Source organism: Podarcis erhardii (genome assembly GCF_964252035.2).
Source record: "Podarcis erhardii genome assembly, chromosome: 1".
NCBI lineage: Eukaryota > Metazoa > Chordata > Lepidosauria > Squamata > Lacertidae > Podarcis > Podarcis erhardii.
The window spans coordinates 93,141,026-93,164,822 of NC_138497.1; the positions used below are offsets into that span (position 1 = coordinate 93,141,026).

The 23,797-nt window shown below is 40.7% G+C and overlaps 1 protein-coding gene across 9 annotated transcripts in view; it reads right to left on the reverse strand.

Moving 5' to 3' along the window:
- Window positions 1-23,797, reverse strand: part of SEMA5B (semaphorin 5B) — a 363,675-nt gene that overhangs the window by 59,807 nt on the left and 280,071 nt on the right. For all 9 annotated transcript variants that reach the window (XM_081871152.1, XM_081871150.1, XM_081871157.1 and 6 more), the window contains 2 exons: window positions 22,586-22,793; window positions 19,139-19,346 (listed from right to left, as the gene is read on the reverse strand). In XM_081871152.1, the coding sequence (XP_081727278.1) occupies window positions 19,139-19,346; window positions 22,586-22,793 (416 nt within the window). The remainder of the gene's footprint in view (window positions 1-19,138; window positions 19,347-22,585; window positions 22,794-23,797) is intronic.

The following is a 23,797-nucleotide window of genomic DNA, read 5'->3' on the forward strand; positions in this document are numbered from 1 at the left end:
CCTATGGAATTAAAACAGCCTAAGCTAAATCTTGGTCAGAGTTTCATCCAAGCCTATGTGACTGTAGGCAAGTCAAGAACAGAGTGAAAGTGGGATTTTCCAGTCACATAGACATAGTGTTTACTGAAAATAAGTAAAGGGACTCTGCTGGATAGGGGAGCTTTTCTAAGTTTGGTTGGGCAATATCATTTATTGTCCTACCCAAGAGCATCCAGGAGCCCTAAAAATGTTGTCTTTGGAGACTTCAACCAATGTTCTTCTAGTGTCAAAGACCTCCACAAAAGAACAGATGGAACTTTGTGTGTGTGTGTGTGTGTGTGTGTGTGTGTGTGAGAGAGAGAGAGAGAGAGAGAGAGAGAGAGAGAGAGAGAGAGATTTCCTTACAGAGGACTAAGAAGCAAGTTTGGTCTAGCAGATGAGCAAACTGACAGTCTGGACTTTTCCAACTGTGAGGGGTGTGAAGATGAATTTTTGATGTAAGCAATCTGAACTTTGCCACAAACTTTGGCCTTCTGCAAATGGAGGATGTTCCTATTCATGTAGAGAGCAACATTCTTCTTCTTTGATGATCACAACACCTTTGGTAAAGGCTGCTCTCCAACTGGAGCGCTTGCAGGCAGTGTTTCCCAATTGTCGGTGTTTATACTACATTTTTTTAAAAAATTGCCTTGTGAGAGTCTTTAAACCTCTTTTGTTGCCAACCAGCATTACACTTTGAATTTTTAAGTCGAAATGGAGTAGTTGCTTTGGAAGACGATAATCAGGCATCTGTACAACATGACCAGTCCAACGAATCTGATGTTGAAGAATCATTGCTTTGACACCGGTGATCTATGCTTCTTCCAATACACTGGCATTAGTTTGCACGTCTTCCCATGTGGTATGTACTTTTTTTTCTGGAGACACCACTGATGGAATATTTCAAGCAGCTGGAGGTGGGGTTTATAAGTGGTCCATGTTTCACAAGCATACAATAAGGTTGGTAGTACAATAGTTTTGTAAACAAGCATTTTGGTTTTCCTGTGAATGTCCTGGTCCTCAAACACTCTGCACTTCAATCAGAAGAAAGCTGCACTCGCAGAGCTCAGGTGATGCTGGATTTCAGCATCAATGTCAGCCCTTGTGAAAGGATAACAGCTCAGGTAGGAGAAGTGATCAACGTAGAGATAATTCAAACCTGGATCCTGGCAGAGAATAATTCTACAGAAAGAACTTTTATTTGATGTGCGACACTAAAAACAGTTCCATTTCAATATCAATTTGAAAAGCGTAATTCTGCGGAGAACCCAATATGGAGAAAGCAATCTGGCGTGGATAAGGCCAGTGGAACTGAGAAGACCAAGACCAATTGGGAAAAGGGTAACAATTCATAAAGGACTTAAAACAGCAGAATCCAAAGAGACATGTGACTGCAGCATTCACTGTGTGAGTATATCCCACAGTTTGTGTGTATGAATGAAAGGATAGTCAGCCTAGGTACGATAATTCACAATACATTTGGTTGTGTTTAGGGCGATGATCCTAGGGTTATTCCAGAAACTATTAGCTGTGGTATATTCACTGGGAATCCAAGAAAACGCCACCCTGAATGCATTTTAACAGATGGGATTTATTCCGACAGGGCATTAACGTCAATAGGTTTTCACTTCTAAGTTCATTGCTTTGCAATAAATGTCTTATCTGATGCCTAATAGAATACACCCCAAACACTCCATTTATAAACAATTCAATTCATCTCTCTAATACAAGAGTTATTTTGCCTCTCACTCCTTATTCTTAGCCACAGAAGACATTTGCATGAAAATAGGATCTAGGCTCCTTAGGAGTTTCCCTGCCATCTGCTGCTATGACTCTATCCTAACTCATTGTTTTAATTTGTGAAGTCACGAGTGCGGATGAAAGCAGAAGGTACAGTTTGAGATAAGTGTGGGAATAAGCACACAGAACAAAAGTGACAACCTTAGTGAAATGAATGTAGCAAAAGACTTCTTAAGCACAGGGCTATGCTGTGTGATTTCCAAGGGTATATCCAGATGGCTCTCATTTTGGAAACTGAAAATTGCTTCAGAGTTCCCAGCCCTGGCATACAGGATACACTGGCCCATGCTCTTCCATCCTAGTCCACACAGTTTCTTTGTGGCCACTGCAGAACCAATGCAAACTGTGAAGTCGGAAGAATCAATTACCGTATTTTTCGCTCTATAAGACGCACCAGACCACAAGACGCACATAGTTTTTGGAGGAGGAAAACAAGAAAAAAAAATTCTGAATCTCAGAAGCCAGAAGAGCAAGAGGGATCACTGTGCAGTGAAAGCAGCAATCCCTTTTGCTGTTCTGGCTTCTGGGATAGCTGCGCAGCCTGCATTCGCTCCATAAGACGCATACATTTCCCCTTTATTTCTTAGGAGGGAAAAAGTGAGTTATAGACCAAAAAATACGGTAATTAAACCTATAACAATGATGCTCTGTGGGAAGGAAATGTGCTTTTCCATGGCACGGTTCTCATGATCTTGGCCATGTCCTACAAAGGTGAGTTAGGATCATGAAAAGTTCCCACATGGAGCAGCCCTAGGCATGGAAACCGGTATTTGATAAGAGTATTTGGGGATCCTGAGAAACTCAAGTACAATAAAAAGGAAATTATTTCAAAACCTCGGCATCACAGAGGAAAACAGGTGGTCAGTTTTAGGTGAAACTTTGGAAATCAGAGCATCTGGGCAAAAGTTTAAGAACAAAATCACGTGTTAATGACTGCTTTAAATATAAATAAATAAAGTATGCTTAACACCACCTGTTGAATTTTGAAGGAAAAGAAGCCAGATTGGGGCCTGATCCACATCACGGATCAAAATTAGTTTTCCACCAACACACCCTTCCTCCCTCTAGGGACCCACAACAGCTGGTAGCAGAGGACATTTGGTGGGAAACTGGCAAAGGCCCCTCATTTGGATCAAAGCCCCACAGTTGATTTTCCATTAAAGTACCAGTGGCAGCATTAAGGGCAGCTTTTTAAAAGTGTGATTGATATAATGGCCCTTAGTTGCTAGTGAGTGACAAGTTAGTGCTCTTCCACATCTACCTTCTTCCGTGTTTCATTGCTCACACTGTCAAACTCTCCATGCCGTTTCTTCCTTGCAGCCTCCTTCCTCCTTCTAAGTCCTGCTCCCCATCACCAATTCCAAAGCCTTTTAAAATCAAAACCATGGGATTTTGCAAATGTCAGTAATTTGCATTAATTTAGTGGGCACAGAATTTAGCTTTTATTGATGCATCAGAACTGGGCTATGGGTTCAGCATGCTATAGCAGTGTTTATATCAGTCCACCTTATGAAAGAAGAAAAGCTGTGAGTAGAATCCAGGTTTGTAGAATTCATTCACAAAGCTGCTTGGCAACTACCAATGCAATTTTTACAAGCAATGGAGAAGAATTATTAGATCCTTGCCCAGTAGCTGCGAGTGTGAGATTGTGCTTGGCAGTCTTGGAACTACTCGACAAGATTAGCTTATTGTCCCATTAACATCAACCTGCAAAGGGGGTTGAGCTAAACAAATAATCATATTAGTTTCCAGCCAACCAAATCCTAATTACTGACAGCCTCAATAACCAACATGCAGGATACAGAGCATCTGTCATGCCCCAAAGCAGATGGCGCTAAAAGAGCAGAATAGGAATTCAAGAATGCTCAAGGGCTATGAAAATAAATAAATAAAAATAAAAGCCAAATCCTACAATTTCAATTTTCTAAGCAAAAACAAAGAAACAACCCCAAAACATAACGTAAACTGTAGAGACAAACTGGTGATCTGTAAAAATCCATTATCATCCCCACTGAAAAGACAAGTGAAGCAGAACTGAGCTACTTTATCCAGACACCAGTCAAGTGGAAACAAATTCATTTTCCTGCTAAACAACACAACACATTCATGGCTGCCGTCTAGTACCAATATTCACTTCCGCTTAATGCCAACTGATTCTGTTTAAACAATGGAACCAGTAATGTAATAACTCACCACCTCCTATATTAAACTGCAAGAACCTGAGTACGGGGCAGGGGGAGGACAATTCTCTGTTTGAAGGGCTGCCTGGTCCAAGTGGAGTTTAAAGATAAAAGACTCCTAAGAAGGAAGACTCAGGGCCCTTGAAGTTGCCCATCTACAGCAGGTAGACTGAGCAGTCACAATATTTCCCATTATGGTGAATTTAATTTTAATTTAAAAGGCTCCTGGAGTGCTTTCTAGGTGGAATGTTATATCCATAACATTCATAAACTGTGTAGCATTTTTATTTAAACTATAGTAATTCTTTCTAAATTGGCACCTATGCGTATTGATTTTACAAATTTGTGCCCTTTTCTTGGTGATGCCTTTGCTCTTTTTGGGTGATGCACAAGCAACCAACCTAATGACAACCATTCTGAGTCATAAGCAGATCCCATCAGCTGGTCAGATGCCCTCAGGTTTCTCTGTGATAAGAAACCAAGGGACTTGCTTGCAAGTCCATCAATGGCTATGCATAGTTGACACTGGCATGTTTTTAGTTCATCAGAGCATCAGTATACTAGATGACGAGAGCAGAAATACACATATCACTTGCCATAATATTTTTGCTTCCTTAGCATCTTCTTAGTTAGAAGCCATTGTGTTCTAAAGATTTACCAGGCCTCTTATATCTTTAGAACTGGTTGGTTGTTTCCCACCGCTGCTGGCCGGGGGCGGGGGGGGGGGGAGGAAACATAATTCCAAATACTTTTAAAACAAGCTTTGTTTTTTAAATTTTAAAAATCCAGAGTCTTGTAAAAGTCTAAACAATCATAGATCATATGGCTGAAGTAAATGAGAAGTGGCTGTTTGCATTTCACATAATGTAAGAATTAGAGGTGCATTTTGATAACGCACTCATCCTGTACAGAAACAAACAAACACAAGCAGCTGCAAGGCCAACTTACTAACAACAGATGAGTGAGTTAATTGCAAGCTTGAGAAAAGAAAGAACAAGAAAGCAGTGATAATCCTTGAAACCTCTGTAGCTATTTTGCTGTAAAAGCTACATTAATTTAAACAAGCCTTCAACAGTGATTGACTCAACTACTAAGAAGTTATAGAATGCTTACAAAAATTCCAAATCTGCTTAGACATTTTAAAAAGAATCAGGATGCACAAAAGGTACAGGGAAAAGTAGGGTTATGTGTTGCTTATTGGAAGAGATTAATTCTTTATTTATAGTTTTTATATGCTGCCCAATAGCAGTATTCTCTGGAAAGCTTACACATTAAACATTAAAATACAATGAAAATTAATCAACTCTTCAAAAAGCAATAAAAATCAACATAAAATTTAAACAGCAGCAGGTAGAAAAGCGTAAGAGTGGAGAACTGATGCAGGAAGGTACTGCGCCCTAAAAATAATAACAATTAAAAACTTTGCAAATTAATAGAGGTCCCAATTTATATATGAATGTCAATCATCACAGTTAATTGTGCACTATTAATTTGATATTATTTTCTTTAGTATATTAACCTCTGCAAGACATTTATGATTTCAGAACATAAAACTCACAATTTATATTGCCCTTGTGTATGGGTGTGCTCACATGCGTACTCATGTATGAATGCATTTATTGCTATGTTGCCTCCCTCATACTGGTGGGCACACAATACATTTTGAATACATAAATTAAGCCCTTACATAGAACCTCTGAAACTAAACACAACTTTCCAGGCCGTTGGAAAGCTGACAGCAACAGCGAAATAAGACTCATGGCTTCCCTGGGCCATTTCCCCTCATTTCTCCATTCACACCAGTGATTCCAGCTTGCCTTTAACTGGTTAATCCCTTGTTCCCTAGCATGTTCTGTATCTTTGTAATTGATGGCAGCTTCTCAGATTATGGCCTCAAACAATATACACAGCAAATTACTCCATTTCTTATTCCCTGACACACCTTTCCATCATTCCTAGTGACAATGAGTTCTTTATAGAGTAATTTATTTTTTAAAAGGAACAAAATAAAATAAACACTACTTTTGCTTGAATATGAAGATGAATGCTACCCCGAGGAAATTCTGATTAAATCTAGATTTACGTCTGCATCGGTAAAGAGAGAGTTATTAAAAATATATGAATAAGCACCGCTTCATAAACATTGTTTAAAAAAATGCAACAACCAGAACTCCTGTTGCCTTGCCAAGAAAAAGCAACCTCAAATAAAAACAGAAATACAGTGGGCCTCTGACAACCAGCAACAAGGGCAGTCATCCAAGTGGAAACTCAGAGGCCATAAAAACAGTAATGAAAGAGACAGAGCATTTTTCCAGAGTAGGGAATAAGTCAATCTGGGTGTTGAAGCACAATCCCATTCCTAACCATGACAGGCTTACACCATAATATAACACCCAACAGAAGGAATCATCCCAGGGAGAGGAGCAGTGATTAGGGGTTTTAACTAGAGGGCTGGTGAAAGAACCAAGACCTCCCCAACTTCAACTATCCAAGAAAAGGAGGTCTCCTTGTTCAAATGTGGAGTCACCAACACCACAACTGTCTGATGCCGATTTAGTATGGCCCTGGGAGGAGAAATGGAAGTGAAATTATTACAGTTTTTCTCAGGGCTGTTCAGATTGTTGGATCTGGTGTCTGGTGGAAATCAGTAAATTTATTTTTATTTACACCCTACCTTCTCATGATGCAGTCTACAAGATGGTGGCGACGGCAATTGCTTCTAATTTGAAACAATTGCTAATTGGCATAGATAGAACCAGAGAATTGTACAGTTGGAAGGGATCCTGAGGGGTCATCAATTACAACCCGCTGCAATGCAGGAATCTCAACTAGATCATACACGACAGCTGGTTATCCAACCTCTGCTTAAAAATCTCCAAGGAAGGAGAGTCCACCACCTTCCAAGAGAGTCCCTTCCATTGCTGATCAGCTCTTACGGTCAGAAAAGTTCTTCCTGATGCTTAGTTGGAATCTCCTTTCTTGTAACTCCTTTCTTGTAACTTAAAGCCATTGGTTTGGGTCCTACCTTGCAGAGCAAGAGAAAACAAGCTTGTTCCACCTTTCATGTGACAGCTCTTTATCCAGGCTAAACATATTCACATGTTTAAACTACAATTTTACATACCAATCATGAGTTTCAAGCTTACACATGATCAACTCCCCCTTTCCTGGCACAGCTGCAAGGTGCTCAGAAAGTTCCACTTCGTTTTGATTAAGCACAGTTTAGCATTACATCCGAAACCTAAAACAAGCCAGCTTCATAAACCATGATTTAGGAAACAATAAGACTAACCAAGAGTCTTCCTACATTCAGATATACCTTTAAGCTACATTTAGTAAAAAAATAATAACGGAAGCAATACCTTCCAAACTCCTCTTTGTAGTGGTGCCAAATGAGCATGGGGTGGTACAGATAGTACAGAGCAAGACAGCAAGATCAAGTCCTCTGCTTCCTGGGACCTGTCCAGGGTTCTGAAGGCCTCAACTCTGACCACCTATTCCAATTATAGAGGTATCTGAAGAAGTGTGCATGCACACGAAAGCTCATACCCAGAACTGACTTAGTTGGTCTTTAAGGTGCTACTGGAAGGAATTTGTTTTGTTTTGACTATGGCAGACCAACACGGCTACCTATCTGTAACTGCACCTATTCCAAGTTCTCAGTCCCTCTGCTTGTTGGTTCTAATGCTCTCCAGCTCTCTTTGCTCCAGCCCCTTGTCAGGATTTCTCAGTCTAAAGGCGAAGTAGCATCTGTGTGACTGAATAGTCACAACCAGCGCTTTTTTCCTGGGGGCACTCAGTACTGACACCTTTCCCCAATTGTTAAAAGTGTGGCACTTACTGTAATAATTTCATGATGACCAGTACCTTTTTCTCTTTATTAAAGCACTGGTCACAACCAAAATATAATTTGCATTATCATCTCTTGTAAGCAGCCCTGGAGGGCATTTGGTCAGAAGCCAGTGTATAAATCTTTTTTTAACCAATTAATTATAATAATTTGCTTGGAATTTGCTTTGAAAAACTTTATCTTTTATTTTTAAAAAATGATACACCCCATACAAAATGGATGAAAAGTGAAGCCCTCACCTCCCAAAAGTATGTATATCTCAGCTCCTTGTAAAATGGAGCAGCTCACTAAAACTAAGGTGGAACACATTTGCCATAAATACAGAAGCTTGAACTAAACGGCATGAGAATTGTGGAGAGAATAGAGTCCTTACTGCCAACATATAAGGTTGCAGCTCAAATCAGCTGCTTAGGGCAGCTACCATTACCCTAAAGTACTGCCCCTGGGACAGGTCCCTTCAAAAGAGAGTACGTATTTCAAATATTTTGTTCTTGCAAGTTGTTGTTATGTTTGTTTTAAAATGTAGAACATGTTGGAGTAAATTACAGATACTATCCTGAAGCCACAGCAATCATAAGTTACTAGTGCAGCTAAAGGACCAAAGGAATCAATTGTTTGTTGTAATTGGAATGAGACTAATAGGAAAAGTATCTATACAACTCTGGCTGAGAAGAACAAAATGGCTTTTAGGGATGGTTCCACCTGAACAATGGACTGCAATTGTAAGTGTTAAGCTATGCTTTCAGAAAAAGCTATGGATGAGAAGTTTCCAAATTCTGTCTTAGTAGCCTCTCCTTCTTCCATTTTGAGAGAAGAATGATATGTAACAAACTTCCTCCTGCTATTCTTGCACCTGGCTTTTCTTTAACACTATTGGATCAAGCAGCGATCTGCTCCTGAACTGTGGCAACAACCATCCATCACAAACAGGATGCAGTTCACTAATGAGTATACACATTTGTTAATATGTGCAAATATGTGTTTGCAAACAGATATTTTTTTCACATTCATACTTTACATTCATACACTTAAAACATATTGGCTGACACACCTAAAAATATACTTCTGAAGAGTCCCTTACAGAAGAAAACACTATAGCTCTACCTTCTCTTAGAAGACTTAGATAGCCTCATGGGATTCAGGCAGAAATTTGGCAGATGGGGAAATGCATACATTTCTAGCTTCCCTGTAATGTCCTGTAAGACTCACCAGAATGAAGGAATGGTTTAATGTTAGGCCCTGGCTGCTGTGGGGTGTGTGGCATAATGCAACATTAGAGAGGGTACAGTCATTATTGCTTTGCCACTACTCCTGGCCAACCTCACACTCACCACAGGAAGTCAGCAATGTCCTGCTGTTTCTGATTGGGGAGATAACACAATATTGATCTCTCTCTCTCTCTCTCTCTCTCTCACACACACACACACACACACACACACACACACACACTGTCACATGCCCGCATGGGCATCTATGTGTTGTTGTTGTTTTGGGGGAGACTAAAATATTGAAGGGGTGGAACTGCCTAATTCCTCACAAAACATGTGGAGAATGGCATCTTTATTTTTTTGCCTTATATCTCAAGATCTAAAAATACTAGAAACATACTTTTTTTAAAAAAAAAAGGGCAGCAGAAAATCTGGTGGCTATGGTTCATCTTGGACATACCAAAGAAGGCTGTCACAGATGCCACACTCCCCACAGACATTAGGTTTGCAACAGCTGATATAAGGCGTGAGGGAAAGGGTTGCTCAAAATGAGCCCCCTAGCTCTTTTTCACTGTTATGTGAGGAATAAGACATGACACACATATTTTTCCAGCAGATGCAGGAGCAACTGGGCAAATGATTTTGAAAAGGAAAATGGCTGGAGGGAACTCCAGCACCTCCTTGGTAGCATCCCACAGCGGCTTCCATTCTACACTGTTCATGCATCTCTTGGATAACATTTGGCTTGGGCCTAATAAAGCTAATCTTGAACCGAGATCTAATCTGGTAAAATAGGAGATATTTGATTACAAAATGTAATTATTTTGGAATCAGAAGTGTGCATATGGACATTATAAATAGATCAATTATTCTTGGAATTTCTCCATGTGAGGATGGCTGCCAGAGATGTACTCTCGCCTCTGTCTTTGTTTGGAACGTTGCTGGCTTTAAATTAAATTGGATAATGTTATACAGATAACTATTTTTCACTAATTGCCTTTGTTACTTTAATATGGAATGTTTCCTGTGTAATTTTAAGTGGGCCCTAGTCCACAAATGCTTATGTTTAGGACATTTGTTAGTCTTTAAGGTGCTACAAGGCTCCGATGCCGGTTTTTGCTGCAACCCCCTCTGGAAATATTGAATTTTCAAGTTTATAACAAATTGCTGCATTATGTAATATATTGGCATTTCATTTAATCATTTGTAAGCAAACATGAATGCAGCACAACAGGGAAAACAGTTTAAAAATGTAATGAATAAAAAGTTAATGTCCAAAAATGTATGGGGAAAAGAGGCATAGGCCTCTTCACAAGTTGTTTAGGATAATACACCAAATTTAAACATTTTAGGTTTGAATAATCAAACATACTACCTGAAAAATCGGAGACCAAACACCACACACTTATGCTGGTTTATCTGCTGCGATGCTGAATTATGATCCCTGGGATTGCTAAGAATATCATTCTTGTTGTGCAAAATTTTAGCTACAACTTAACATATTTATTTTATAGAAAATGGAAATTTTACAACTGGGTGGTCATAGTAAGAAAGCATGACTAGAAGAAGCCAAGATTGTAGAAAGACGGGACTTTTGAGCATTTCATTTCATTTTAATCTTTGTCCATTTTGTTGTTGTTGTTTAGTCGTTTCCGACTCTTCGTGACCCCATGGACCAGAGCATGCCAGGCACTTCTGTCTTCCACCCGCAGTTTGGTCAGACTCATGTTTGTAGCTTCGAAGACGCTATCCAACCATCTCGTCCTCTGTCGTCCCCTTCTCCTTGTGCCCTCCATCTTTCCCAACATCAGGGTCTTTTCCAGGGAGTCTTCCCTTCTCATGAGGTGGCCAAAGTATTGGAGCCTCAGCTTCACGATCTGTCCTTCCAGTGAGCACTCAGGGCTGATTTCCTTCAGAATGGATACGTTTGATCTTCTTGCAGTCCATGGGACTCTCAAGAGTCTCCCTCCAGCACCATAATTCAAAAGCATCAATTCTTCGGCGAATTATGGTCCAGCTCTCACTTCCATACATCACCACTGGGAGAACCATAGCTTTTACTATACGGACCTTTGTTGGCAAGGTGATGTCTCTACTTTTTAAGATGCTGTCTAGGTTTGTCATTGCTTTCCTCCCAAGAAGCAGGCGTCTCTTAATTTCGTGGCTGCTGTCACCATCTGCAGTGATCATGGAGCCCAAGAAAGTAAAATCTCTCACTGCTTCCATTTCTTCCCCTTCTTTCTTCCCTTCTATTTGTCCATTACCCTGGTACAATAATTGGCAGTGGTGAAAATCGACACAATTTTTGTGAAGATGTGTGGAACTTCTCTTAGTGATTTATATTCTACTAGCAGATGACATTAGCAAGGCATTTATGGTGAAGCATATGATACTTCCTAATTCTTAATTCTGTCGTCTCAAGGAAAACTTTTGCAATTCCCTACCCTGGATGAATATGTCTACTAGGAGGGAGACAAAGGTTCTATTTTGTACAACACAGAGGTTGAGTACACACTATATTTTAAAAGTGCATTTAAAACACACACCCCACCCTCAAATTCTGGGCACTATAGTTTGTTAAGGGTTGCTGGGAACAGAGTGCCCAGAATTTGAGGACAAGAATGTGCTTTGAATGGACTTTATAGTTATAGTATATACGTAGCATGAGAAGCAGGGAAGCCTAACAAACTCCTGGCTTGGGTGGACACTTTTTTTAATTGCACAGACTGAAAAATCCACTGAGGTAAATAGCAAGCTGCATCACCCCACAACTTCTCTACATCACCACTTTGATTATCTGCAAATTTGTTGATAAACTGTGGACCACATATGCTAACCAAGGGTCAGAAAGTTAGTGGAAGTAAAACAAATACTAAGAGCACACTGTGAAGGATTTCCACTTGAATTTATGACTACAGTACATCAGGCTAGTTATTCTTCTGCAGCATCTGCAGGCATCTTAAGTTTTGACAATATTGCTTACTCAGTGTCAATCAGTACTAGGATGAAACTAATTTCACCTCGCTCACTGTGGCATTGTATTTTACCCTCACTCCATCATGGCTGGATTTAGACCAGTTAGGTAGAGATAAAGAAGTAAGTAGACAAAGCTATTCTATATCAAACGAGCAAGCTTTAAAAGAATAACACGCTGACACCACCTAACAGTCTCCAAACTCACTAGCATTTAAGTGAAAGACATACAGAAACCAGAAGCTAGGCACCTCTGAAATTACTCCTTTTTACTAGTTCTGTCTCAAGCAGTGTACAAGATCATTAAGGCAGGCCCAAGACATTTTGGTGCCTGAGGCAAAGGAGAAGATGGCACTCCCCCACCCTCATTCTATGTACTGAGGTAAGACTGGCAATTGATCTTACTTCAAACACTGGCAACGAGAAAAGTGTTTCCCCACACAAATCTGAGGCTAGAAGCATTGCTTAGGGTCTTCCAGGCAGACAGGCTGAGTGGCACACATAGCTCTGTCCTCTGACAGAGGGGAATGGCTAGAACAGGGGTCAGCAAACTTTTTCAGCAGGGGGCTGGTCCACTGCCCCTCAGACCTTGTGGGGGGCCAGACTATATATATATATATTTGGGGGGGGGGGAGGAACGAATTCCTATACTCCACAAATAACCCAGAGATGCATTTTAAATAAAAGGACACATTCTACTCATGTAAAAACACGCTGATTCCCGGACCGTTTGCGGGCCAGATTTAGAAGGTGACTGGGCTGGATTTGGTCCCCAGACCTTAGTTTACCTACCCATGGGCTAGAAGAAGCAGCTAGGGAGGAATGGTGGAGGACTACTGCAACCCCCCCCCCCAAAAAAAACCCCAAGCACATACCCTTAACATCTGCTGCCTGAGGCAGCAGCTTCACCCTGCCTAACAGCAGAGCCAGGCATGAGGCTCATTTTCTCTCTTTTTATCACCTATATCCTCATTAAAAAAGTTTTGGTGTGAAAACATCAATGTGACATAAGAAGAGCCTGTGGAATCAGGTCAGTGGCACATCAGGTCCAGCATCCTGTTCTCACAGTGGCTGACCAGATGCCCCCATGGGAAGCCTACAAGCAGGACCTGAGGGCAACAGGAGTCTCCCCACCTGTGGTTTCTCATATTCAGAAAGCATACTGCCTCCAACAGTGGAGGCAGAGTATAGTAACTGTGGCTAGTCATCCATGATAGGCTTATCATCCATGAATTTGTCTAATCCTCTTTTAAAGCCACCCAAGTTTGTGGCCATCACTGCCTCTTGTGGGAGCAAATCCCACATTTTAACTACCACCAAAAATGGAGGATGGTCACAGTATCTAGGATAGGCAATGACAATCCTAGGTGAGAAGATCGTGTTTGCTAACAATCTGAACTATAGATATCGAGGACACAGAGACACTCAGATTTTCCTCTGAAAATGTAACTTCAGAAGAGCATGAAGGCTATTTCATAGTGGGAAATATCCTACAGACAAGCTGAGCCACACATTTGGCCAAATCATGCTCTGAAAACAAATCTAGCTGAGACAGATCAGCAGAAACATATACACACTGTACACCACAGTATTTAAGCACAAGGCAAAGCACAAGCCTTGGGAGTAAACCCTTTGGAAGATTCATTAGAAGCTGTAGAAGAAAACAAAGCAAAGAGAACATGCCAGAAGTGCTGTTTGCTCACCCTGCTCTTGTTTTTGCTATACCTCTGAGAGTTTCCAGTGTATCCTGGAGCATAACATCTGCTGAGAATGCCAGAACACCTAGGTTTAATCAATGTTAAGATCAATGTTTCTTCCATGTCTGATATGCCTTTTCCCTTCCTCGCTTTAGAGCCAGACCAAGGATTCCAAAACCCTGAATGATCATGACCTCCCAATCAGCCTCGAGGGTGTAACACACAAACTCACAGCTACCCTGGCAAAGTGGGACAGAGCCAAAGAAAACAAACAGGGCTGTGGTGTTGCTGCCTCGAGGGCACAAAGTCTCCTGCTGCATAAAAGCTCCCTCAAAGCCCCATGTTATTTAACAAGTAACTTTCAAAAAAAAAAAATAATAGTGCTGAAGATGGAGTTTCGGCAAGAAGCTAGTTTCACACACACACACACACTCTCTCTCTCTCTCTCTCTCTCTCTCTCTCTCTCTCTCTCTCTCAGAGAGATGACATAAAGAAGTTAGGAAAGGAAAGGGAGGGGGGATACCGTGGCTTTCCTCCTGCAGCTAGTTTATTGGCATGTATTAAACGTAGACTCAACAACAAGAGGCTATAAATCACTGCCCAGGAGAAGTGCCAGGTGGAAAGCAATGGATGAAATTAAAACATCTTTCTTGATACAACCCAGTGCTGATACCAATACAAAGTTAGTTGGGGAACTTGTCGCCTTTATACCTAGGAAGTGGGGAAAGTGGGTGTGGGTGAAAATATTTCAAAACGAAGGATATTAATAAAATACGCTTACAATGCTGTTATTTATTTATTTATTAAACCATCTACCAAATAGCACAGTCCCTTCTTTTGTTCCCTTAAAGATTCTGTACAACTGGCATTTTTTGCTTGGGTTTTGACATTCCTGTTATGAAGACCATATGATGAACTTGTGAATTTTGAAACCCCAGTGTTGTATTACTTTCCTGATCACACCAATTTGATCAAACTGAATGCAAGGACATTGTTAATCAGAAATCAACAACAGCAACAACATTTGTCGTTTGACTGGTCCATGAGCTGCCTCCAAACTGAGTTGCCCACTCGTGCACTGCACTAAACCAGCGCAGCACGGGGACTCGCTTCCGCAGTGCCAAAAATTGTGTCTGCGCAGATGCCAGGCACGCACGGTCACGCATGCACGTGATCGGGCCCACGGAGGGATCTCCGCAGGACCGATCCGACCCAGGCAAGATAAACCTTGCTGACCTCTGTGGCCTAATCCAACATCCATTCTAACAATGGCCAATGAGATGTCTATGATGGGAGAAAAAGAGGGCACCAGATTGGGGAATGCTGCTATACTGGGCATGGCCAGCCATGAGTGTTCACCATCAGAGTTGATGGGTGAGACCTGTGGCTCAACACATCAGTGTCCCACAGGGGCCAAGAATAATGCAGGTTTTTCAGCAAGCAGTGGAGAGACAATTGAGGCAAAGGGAATTACTACAATCAAACATTTAAAATGCCAAATATTGTGTTGGCTCAATGAGGTAGACAGGATTTTCACTCAATCAGCACTTATCCTCTTTCTCCCTAAACCATTGTATGGAAAGAGTTATTTAGGCATTTATTTAATCCCATTCCTGCCTTGATGACTCTCCTACAAGGTTGGGTTTTTACAGTATGTATGGCAAAATGTGGGCAGGCTGCAGCAGGCATCCATTTCTCATTTGACTGGATTAGCACTCCGCTCTACACTGTCCACTTCTGAGAATAAGAATCCCAGTTTTAATGCATTAACTGATCTTGCTGTATTTAAAGTAATTTTGCCGTTTTTCTTTAAAGGGTACAATGATACTTAAGAAGACTGAGGGGGTGGGGGAAAACAAGAAGGAAATGGGAGTTTTAGATTTGGGAAAGAAAATATCAGAACAAGCTTAATTGGCATTTTCCCCCTGAAAAATCAAGTAGGCATAAAATTCATCCGTTTAGGTTTCTGAGAGATGAGAAAGAAAAGGCTTAGGTGAGTGGCCACACAAAGCTACAGAGCAGCAGACCACTAAGTCTTCTATTGGCTATCTGGAGAAATAAAGGAGTTTAAGAAATCTATATTAGACAAAGATTTCTATTAATTCAGAAACAAGAAAGTAAAAATCTTCACCAGAGGAAAAGCACTTCTGCAAGAGCAGACCCTAGTACCTGACCAAGGATGGCCATTGCTGAATACTTTTGCATATATCTTAACAGTTCCAAGCAGTTTTAAATGTTTTGAAATAGTAAGGTTGTTATGTGTCCAGTGAATACGAAGCTGGGCTCAATTACATCCTGGCATCAGAATTTTGCCTCTTTTTTATATTTTAACAAAATAACCCCAAGAAATGGGGAGCTTTTAATATGCTGTTGGTGGAACTAGGGTACGTGACATTCAAAATGCTTATCTACATAGGAGAAATAAAAAGGAACAAAAAGGAGATCAGCTTTGCCAGCTGACAAACACAAGGTTTACTGCCCAGATCCATTGTAAAAGCAGCTAATGCTTAGTGCCCAACACCCACTTTAACTTGCTGGGCATAACATTCATCTCAAGAAGCCTAGTGAAAATTCAAAGCCTGTCAACATTTTTGCAAGTGCTCTGAGGCAAGGTCATCAAAGACACACAAACCTTTTGTCTTTGTGACTCCCATATGGCAGGCCTGCACTCAGGAACAAAAATTGAAAACAAAACCAAACAGAAAAAATTCATTCCTATCCCCCTCCCTGTCCATCTTGCTGACAATATAAATGTGGCATTTTTCCAGGTGTCACTTCCTTCTGAAATGAGTGATTGGCTTCAAAAAGCAATTTTTAAAAAAATCCTAGGCACCTGAGTTGGCATGGCTGTTTTGACCTGAAGAACTCTGGACCAATGAGATGCTGGAAGGTACATGTCAGGGGAGACTTCCAGACAGAGTAGGCTGACAGTGATGTCATATTTATGTGCCCTTTGCATCTGCCCGTGGGGGACAGCACTGACAAAGGGTATATGAACAGCTAGAGGACAGATTGCTGCTTGCAAGTCCGTGGAGGGCAGCTGTAAGATCTAAATGGAGTCCCATATCGCAGCTGTTATTAAAGCAAACTATTTAAAAACTATTTCACATGAACATAATTAATGTTTTTAATGTTTGCACCGAAAACCTTGTACACGTCCACACACAAAAATGTGATCTGCATCTTTCTCTTTGGTGATCACTCATAGCTGAGTAAGATTGTCTTCCATAAACACGGTTTTAACAATGAGTCCGTAGGTGACTGTGAAGGCCAATTCTGGATCCACACATCCTTCCACAGTGGGGACATTGGTTTCCAGGTGGGAGTTGATCACGGTGTGGATTTGCCAAGCGTGCCTTCCTCTTAGCACATTTCTCCCTTGTGTCCTGAGTTTGAGTGTCTTCAAAGCCCATGACACCTTTGGTAAAGGCTGTTCTCCAACTGGAGCGCTCACAGGCCAGTGTTTCCCAGTTGTCAGTGTTTATACTACATTTTTTTTAGATTTGCCTTGAGACAGTCTTTAAACCTCTTTTGTTGACCACCAGCATTACGCTTTCCATTTTTAAGTTCAGAATAGAGTAGTTGCTTTGGAAGACAATAATCAGGCATCCGCACAATATGACCAGTCCAACGAAGTTGATGTTGAAGAATCATTGCTTCAACACTGGTGATCTTTGCTTCTTCCAGTACACTGACATTAGTTTGCCTGTCTTCCCAAGTGATGTGTGGAGGTGGAGATGGCGTTTATAAGTGGTCCATGTTTCACAAGCATATAGTAAGGTTGGTAGTACAATAGCTTTGTAAACAAGCATTTTGGTTTCCCTGCGAATGTCCCAGTCCTCAAACACTCTGCACTTCAATCGGGAGAAAGCCACACTTGCAGAGGTCAGGCGATGCTGGATTTGGCATCAATGTTGGCCCTTGTGGAAATATAACTGCCTAAGTTGAAGAAGTGATCGACATTTTCCAACATTACACCATTGATTTGGATTTGTGGCACTGCAGAGGGGTTATTCTGTACTTGTTGGTGCAGCACTTTGGTTTTTTGGATGTTGAGTGATAGGCCAAGCTTTTCATAAGCTTCTGCAAAGATATTTAGGATGCAAAGATATTTAGGATGCAAAGATATTTAGGATGCAAAGATATTTAGGATGGTTTGGAGGTCATCCTCTGAGAGTGTGCACACTATGTTGTCATCAGCATACTGAAGCTCTATGACGGCAGCTATGTAACCTTACTCTTTGCTTTCAGCCTGCTCAGATTGAAGAGCTTGCCATCTGTTTGATATATGATTTCTAGTCCGGTGGGGAGTTTCCCTTCGACCAAGTGCAGGATCATGGCAATGAAAATAATGAATAGAGTTGGGTCAATAACACAACCCTGTTAACACCTGATCTCACTGTGAATGGTTCACTTTGAGAGCCATTGTTATCTGCGATTGTTGCTGTCATATTATCATGGAGGAGCCAAATGATGTTTACAAATTTATCTGGGCAGCCAATTTTCAGAAGGACAGTCCACAGGGCATTACGATTTACGGTGTTGAAATTTACATGTTGCATATGCAACATGGGAATGTGACCACTGTGTCTATCACATCATGTCTTTACCTCTGTGTGGTGCAAGGACAGGAAACAAGCACACATTCTTAAATGTGCCAGGAACAATGTCAAGTTCCATTCGCTGTATACAAGCAGCAACCACCTACCTTCCACTGAATATTCCAACCATCTAGAGCTGAACTGCTGTCACACAAAGCAAATGTAGGGGGGGACTTTAAAATGATAGAAACAAGAGATATAGAGCAACACTTGTTTAGCTTGGGCTAGTCTTATCTGTGGTAGGTAGGTTTGTCCTCTCTTGTCCAATTTGTCAGGCATGCATAGTGTTCGTCCTTTTTAAATACCCCCTGGTTGTTTACACACCCTTCAACTTTTCTCCTTACATATTAAACAGAAGTAGCAACACCTAGTTCTACTCCCAGGTTTCAGCAGTTGAGTGCAGGTGTCTAAATCTTCACAGAACTGAACTCAGCGAGTAACACTGGTCAGTTAGTACTTCACAGGTCTGGGGTAAAGGTTCAACCAATAGGCCCCATTTACTCCACTAAGTCAATGGGTCAGTTCACACTCAACACAAAACCATTATTTGGCACTACCTGAACAACCCCCGTGCTTGCAGACATAATTTCTTGGTAAACAGGATTAATTTCCAATGAGGGCTAATGAGCAAGAACAGTTGCCTTCAAATCATTCCCTTTGCTTCTATAGGCTACGTGTGCCTGTCAGAATCTTCTGCCTCTCTCTGAAAGATGAAGAAAGGTATTCTAAAATGAATCAGACTGCAATACGTTTCCCTCATGCTTTTCTTTTAAGCTGGCATGGAATATATCAGAGCCATAAATTTCCTTACCCTTCTGTTCTGTACATTGAACATCTCTCCAGAGGAATTTTTAGCACTCCATTATTCAAACCCACAAACAGGGATCTGTCGCTGTGAAGGATTTGGAGGCTCTGGATTGGCTCCTTTTGGCTGGCAGGAAGAATCTGCATTTCCTCTAAGTAACAACTCCTTAGGCTCTTATTAGTTGTAGAAAGTGCCTTCAAAATGGTGCCATGCTCTAGCAGAACAAGAAGAAACAGGAGGCAAGTAAATCTCCAAGATGTTGATTCAGTTTATCATCCAGCACACAGAGTAAAGATTAACTACATCCCATTTACACGGCTGCTCTGACACCATTTTTTGTCCTCTTCTCCAATTTCTCATCTTCTTATACACTTATAAAAACATAACCAGAAAAAGTGAATCTATTTATTTGGTTGAAGCCCCTCTGCTTGTGCATTCAGGTTCCCATTCATTTTAAATGAAGAGCGCATGAGACTAAAGTATATAACTACTGAATGAGGCTAAAGTATGACTATTGAATTTGCTAACAAGTTGCTCCTGTGTTCTGATTTCCACTGCTGTTTTAATGGTGTTTGAAAAACTGTTAATATATAGTTATTAACCTTTCTTGCAAGCCGCCTTGAGCTTTTATGTAGAAAGGTGGCATATAAGTAGTTTAATCAAATAATAATAAAAAAATCTGTGTCTTTATTAAGGATGACATGGGATGAAGAGGTACATTTACACATTAAAGCAGTGTACCCTGCAAATTGTAACTATTTACAGGATATGAGGATCTCTATCTAGTAAGTTTCGGCTACACCTACAATTTCCCAGGATTGTTTTCAAATAGGGTTGAATGTGTTCCGTAGATGTGTCCTAGAGGCTGATTCACACAAATCTGTGTGATCTTAAATATGCTAACAGCTTAAAGCTTAAAAACATTGTTGTAGGCAGAATATCAATCTGCAGCCACAGATTCCAAGGAACATTCTGCACAACTTTCATCTGAAAATCAGTACAAACTAAACACAACTGCATCCTTGCAGTCAGCTACATCCTGTGATTGCTGGAACGCCCCCATGTAAGTTTAAGTAACAGTAGACATGTAGCTGTGATATTTCTGTGGTCCTTAGTAGGGAGCTATGACTCAACAGACTTCAGGACTGCATATCAAATACGCCTTCTAATCACATGCTAGAATCACATTATGACTGTTATCTATGCACATTCACTTGGAAATAAGCCTTACTGAGCTCAGTGGGATTTCCAAGTAAATGTGCTTTGTCCTTTAAAGTCCTAAAAATCTTGGGCCTTACAAAATTGAGTGTGTACCTCTTCCCCCATGCTCTGTGCTCCTCTGACCAGACTTCCCCAAACTGAATTATTCCGATCTCAGTCCCAAGCAGCGTGGCCAACGATCAGGGATGATGTGAGTTGTAGTCCAAAACATCTGGAGGGCACCAGGTTGGGGAAAGCTGTTCCTGACTATACTACCTATGCACCAAGGCAGTCTCAGTAGTTGATCCACAGCCTGGAAACTTGCTTAACCCTGAACCTGGATATTTTCTGGAAATGCTGTAAGATATCCTCATCTGGAATGACTTTTATTAGATGGGATAATTGTGCGGGGGATGCAATTTAAATCTGATAAGTGTTTTAATAAGTATTCCATCTATAGGTTTCAGTTTAAAGTGTTGTTGCATCCCTCAAGTATTGACTTGGGAATGGGCTAGACTTTAATAAAGGAATAAAGTTAAGCATTTAAAGGTCCCATTAATTTCCAAGAAAACAGCAATTCTTCCATTTAAATAAGCAGGGTTTGTTAGTATTTGTCTTTGACAACTTTGTACCACAAAGGGGGGGGGGTTTAGATAAAATAAGAATATTTCTGATACTAGATCAACTCTTGATCTAAAAGTAGCCCATGAGGCTATTTGTCTATGCAGTTTTGTTTTTGTCTATGCAGTTTTGTTACTGGAAATACACAAAAGCTAATCACATTTGAAGTAAGTGGCGGTAAAAGGTAGAAAGATATACTATTACTCTGTCTGGTACATGATAACTTCTGAGACAGATGACTCCATAGTCATGGGATAATTTATACCATCACTTAGAGAGGCCATATATCTTAACATAAAATCAACTCATTCCGAACATATAATGGAATTATTAGATTTTTTAAAATGGAGCTCAGACATAAATTCTGATTAATTAAAATGTTTAATTTAGCTTCCACCACAGAAGGAAGTTACCATTTGCAACACTTCCATGGTGCACCTTTCCAAGCTTTATTCCCTACTTAAAAAGTCGGGCATTAAAGATTAGTCCACTATTGAAAGTTTGGCAATAAATGGGATTGTGGTAGGTCTCCTCATTATATACAAACTGGGCAGACTTTGAAATACTATATAAACCACAGTCTGCCAACAAACCAGGATCACAGACTTTAAGGGCATGGAAGTCTGCCTGCAAATCACTACATGCAACTACCTTGAAGAATGGGATGTGGATTCTGAGAGCATGGAAACCTCTTTGTGTGCTGGAGCTCATTATGCATATGAACCCTGCTGGCATGATGTTTTTATTCAAAGGAACGACTCAGTAGATGTGCCTAAGTTTTGGGGATCAGAGCTCAGTGGCAGAACATATGTTTTGCACATAGATGGTTCCAGATTCAATCCCTGGCACAGTGCACAGTCAGGACAAGGTACAGACTGAGATGCAAGGAAGCTACTGCCAGTCAGAGTAGACAGTATTGGCCTAGATTGCCTAGAGCAGTGATGGCCAAACTTGGCCCTCCAGCTATTTGGGGACTACAACTCCCATCATCCCTAGCTAATAGGCCAGGGATAATGGGAACTGTAGTCCCAAAACAGCTGGTGGGCCAAATTTGGCCATCACTGGTCTAGATAAAGCAATTTCCTATGTTCCTCTTAATGCAGAAAGTGGAGCTTGAAATCTGTTTCCCATCTCTTAACTTCATCAGAAATGCCACCCAAATGTGAAAACGCTTTTCAGATCTCTATAAGAAAGTATGCATATGCATTTCCAACAAGACACAATGAAGTAGAAAAATACTATATGACCCAGAAACAAGTGAAGACTGTCAACCAGCTATCTTGAGGATGTCATTTACCTCTCTACTCCTTTTTTGAGCTGAATCTTCACCAGGAAGGCGTTCAGTCTTCACAGAAACCTTCACTTGCAAATGAATTCCATTTAAGCAGATACTATTCTCTTTCTTAGGCTAACTATAGGACCCTAACCCCATCCCTTCTGTTTCCTAAAGCCATCTAAATTGTGGCCTACACTTTCAAAATGCTCTTTCAGTTTCTACCCAGATAATAATGGAAGATCAATTCTCACGCTTTTTTTCCTATTTGAGAACATGTAGTAAGGAACTCACAGATTACTGTTTAATAAATCCACATATGAGATGGTTGAAGTCTCCCAGGTGTAAAAAGCACTTACCTGTCCCGATATACATCACATGGTATAGTGTGTCCTTGCCCTGAACAATGTCAACCACCAGCTTAGAAAAACGGATGTTGTCCTGAGTGACATATGGATCAACAGAGACTGGTTGCACAACATCGTTCATCAGGAATAAGCGCTGAGCATCCTGAAGGATCCTCTCTGTCAAGTTTTCATTAGGACTATCATCATTCAGTATTCCACACTGAAGGAGAACAGAACAGCAGTGTTTCTTTTACAACTTTTAAAACTCTTTAACATTAACTACTGTTTTCGTTTTGTTTGCTATTTTTACTGCAGAGTTCTTGCCGACTGTCATGATGTTTATATTGACATGGATCTCAAGACACAGCTTCCAGTGATAAAAACAGATTACAAATTTGCAAGTTTGTTCCTTCTTCCATATTACACAGACATATTCAAATAAAAATCTTCTGGTTAATCTACTCCAAAAGAGGTTAAAAGAGGTTAATCTACTCCAATGTGGTACAAACGTAAATCCACAGCACAATCCAACCCATGCTTACTAGGAATGTTCTTCCAACCGATGGAACAGGATTGCAGCTGCAGATTTAGGCAATGAAAACATGTCAAAATCAAGATACTTCTTAAACTAGAGCAGGTCTAAACATAAAATGCCCTGCTATTCCTATTTAATTTGAAATCCACAATCTTGATTGGGATAGTCTCTCCCAGTTTTGGTTCATCTCGCTTTTCCCCTGCATGAACCATCTCTGATGGTTGGGGAAACCATTAATTGCTGAACTGCATTTTCTGTTCTCAGTGGACAGAAGTTTATCATTTAATACCAGGGGTAGCATAAGTGCTAAGTAAGTGGACTTGTATTTTTCAATTGTTTCGTTCTAATTTCCATTTCATATGTCCCAGACCTGTATTTTTCTCTTGGAAGGAAAGATTTCTGGCATTGTTCCTTCATCCTCCAAACAACGAAGCGAGGATTTCCCCCTCCCCCTTCCAAATCGTTTCTTCACAGCCACTAAATTACCTTTGTCATCTCCTGAAGGCCCTTCATTGACCTCTTGTTCCTTCTGTACTTGAAAAATGTTCTAATCTCTTTTTCCAATCTTCCTGTCGTTCACCACATACATTCCCTTTTCTTTTGTAAAACTCTCATCTTGACTTTGCAATCTTTTCACACCTTCTCTGCAGCACAGGCTATATGCTTTTGAGGATGAAAGCTAGTCCAAA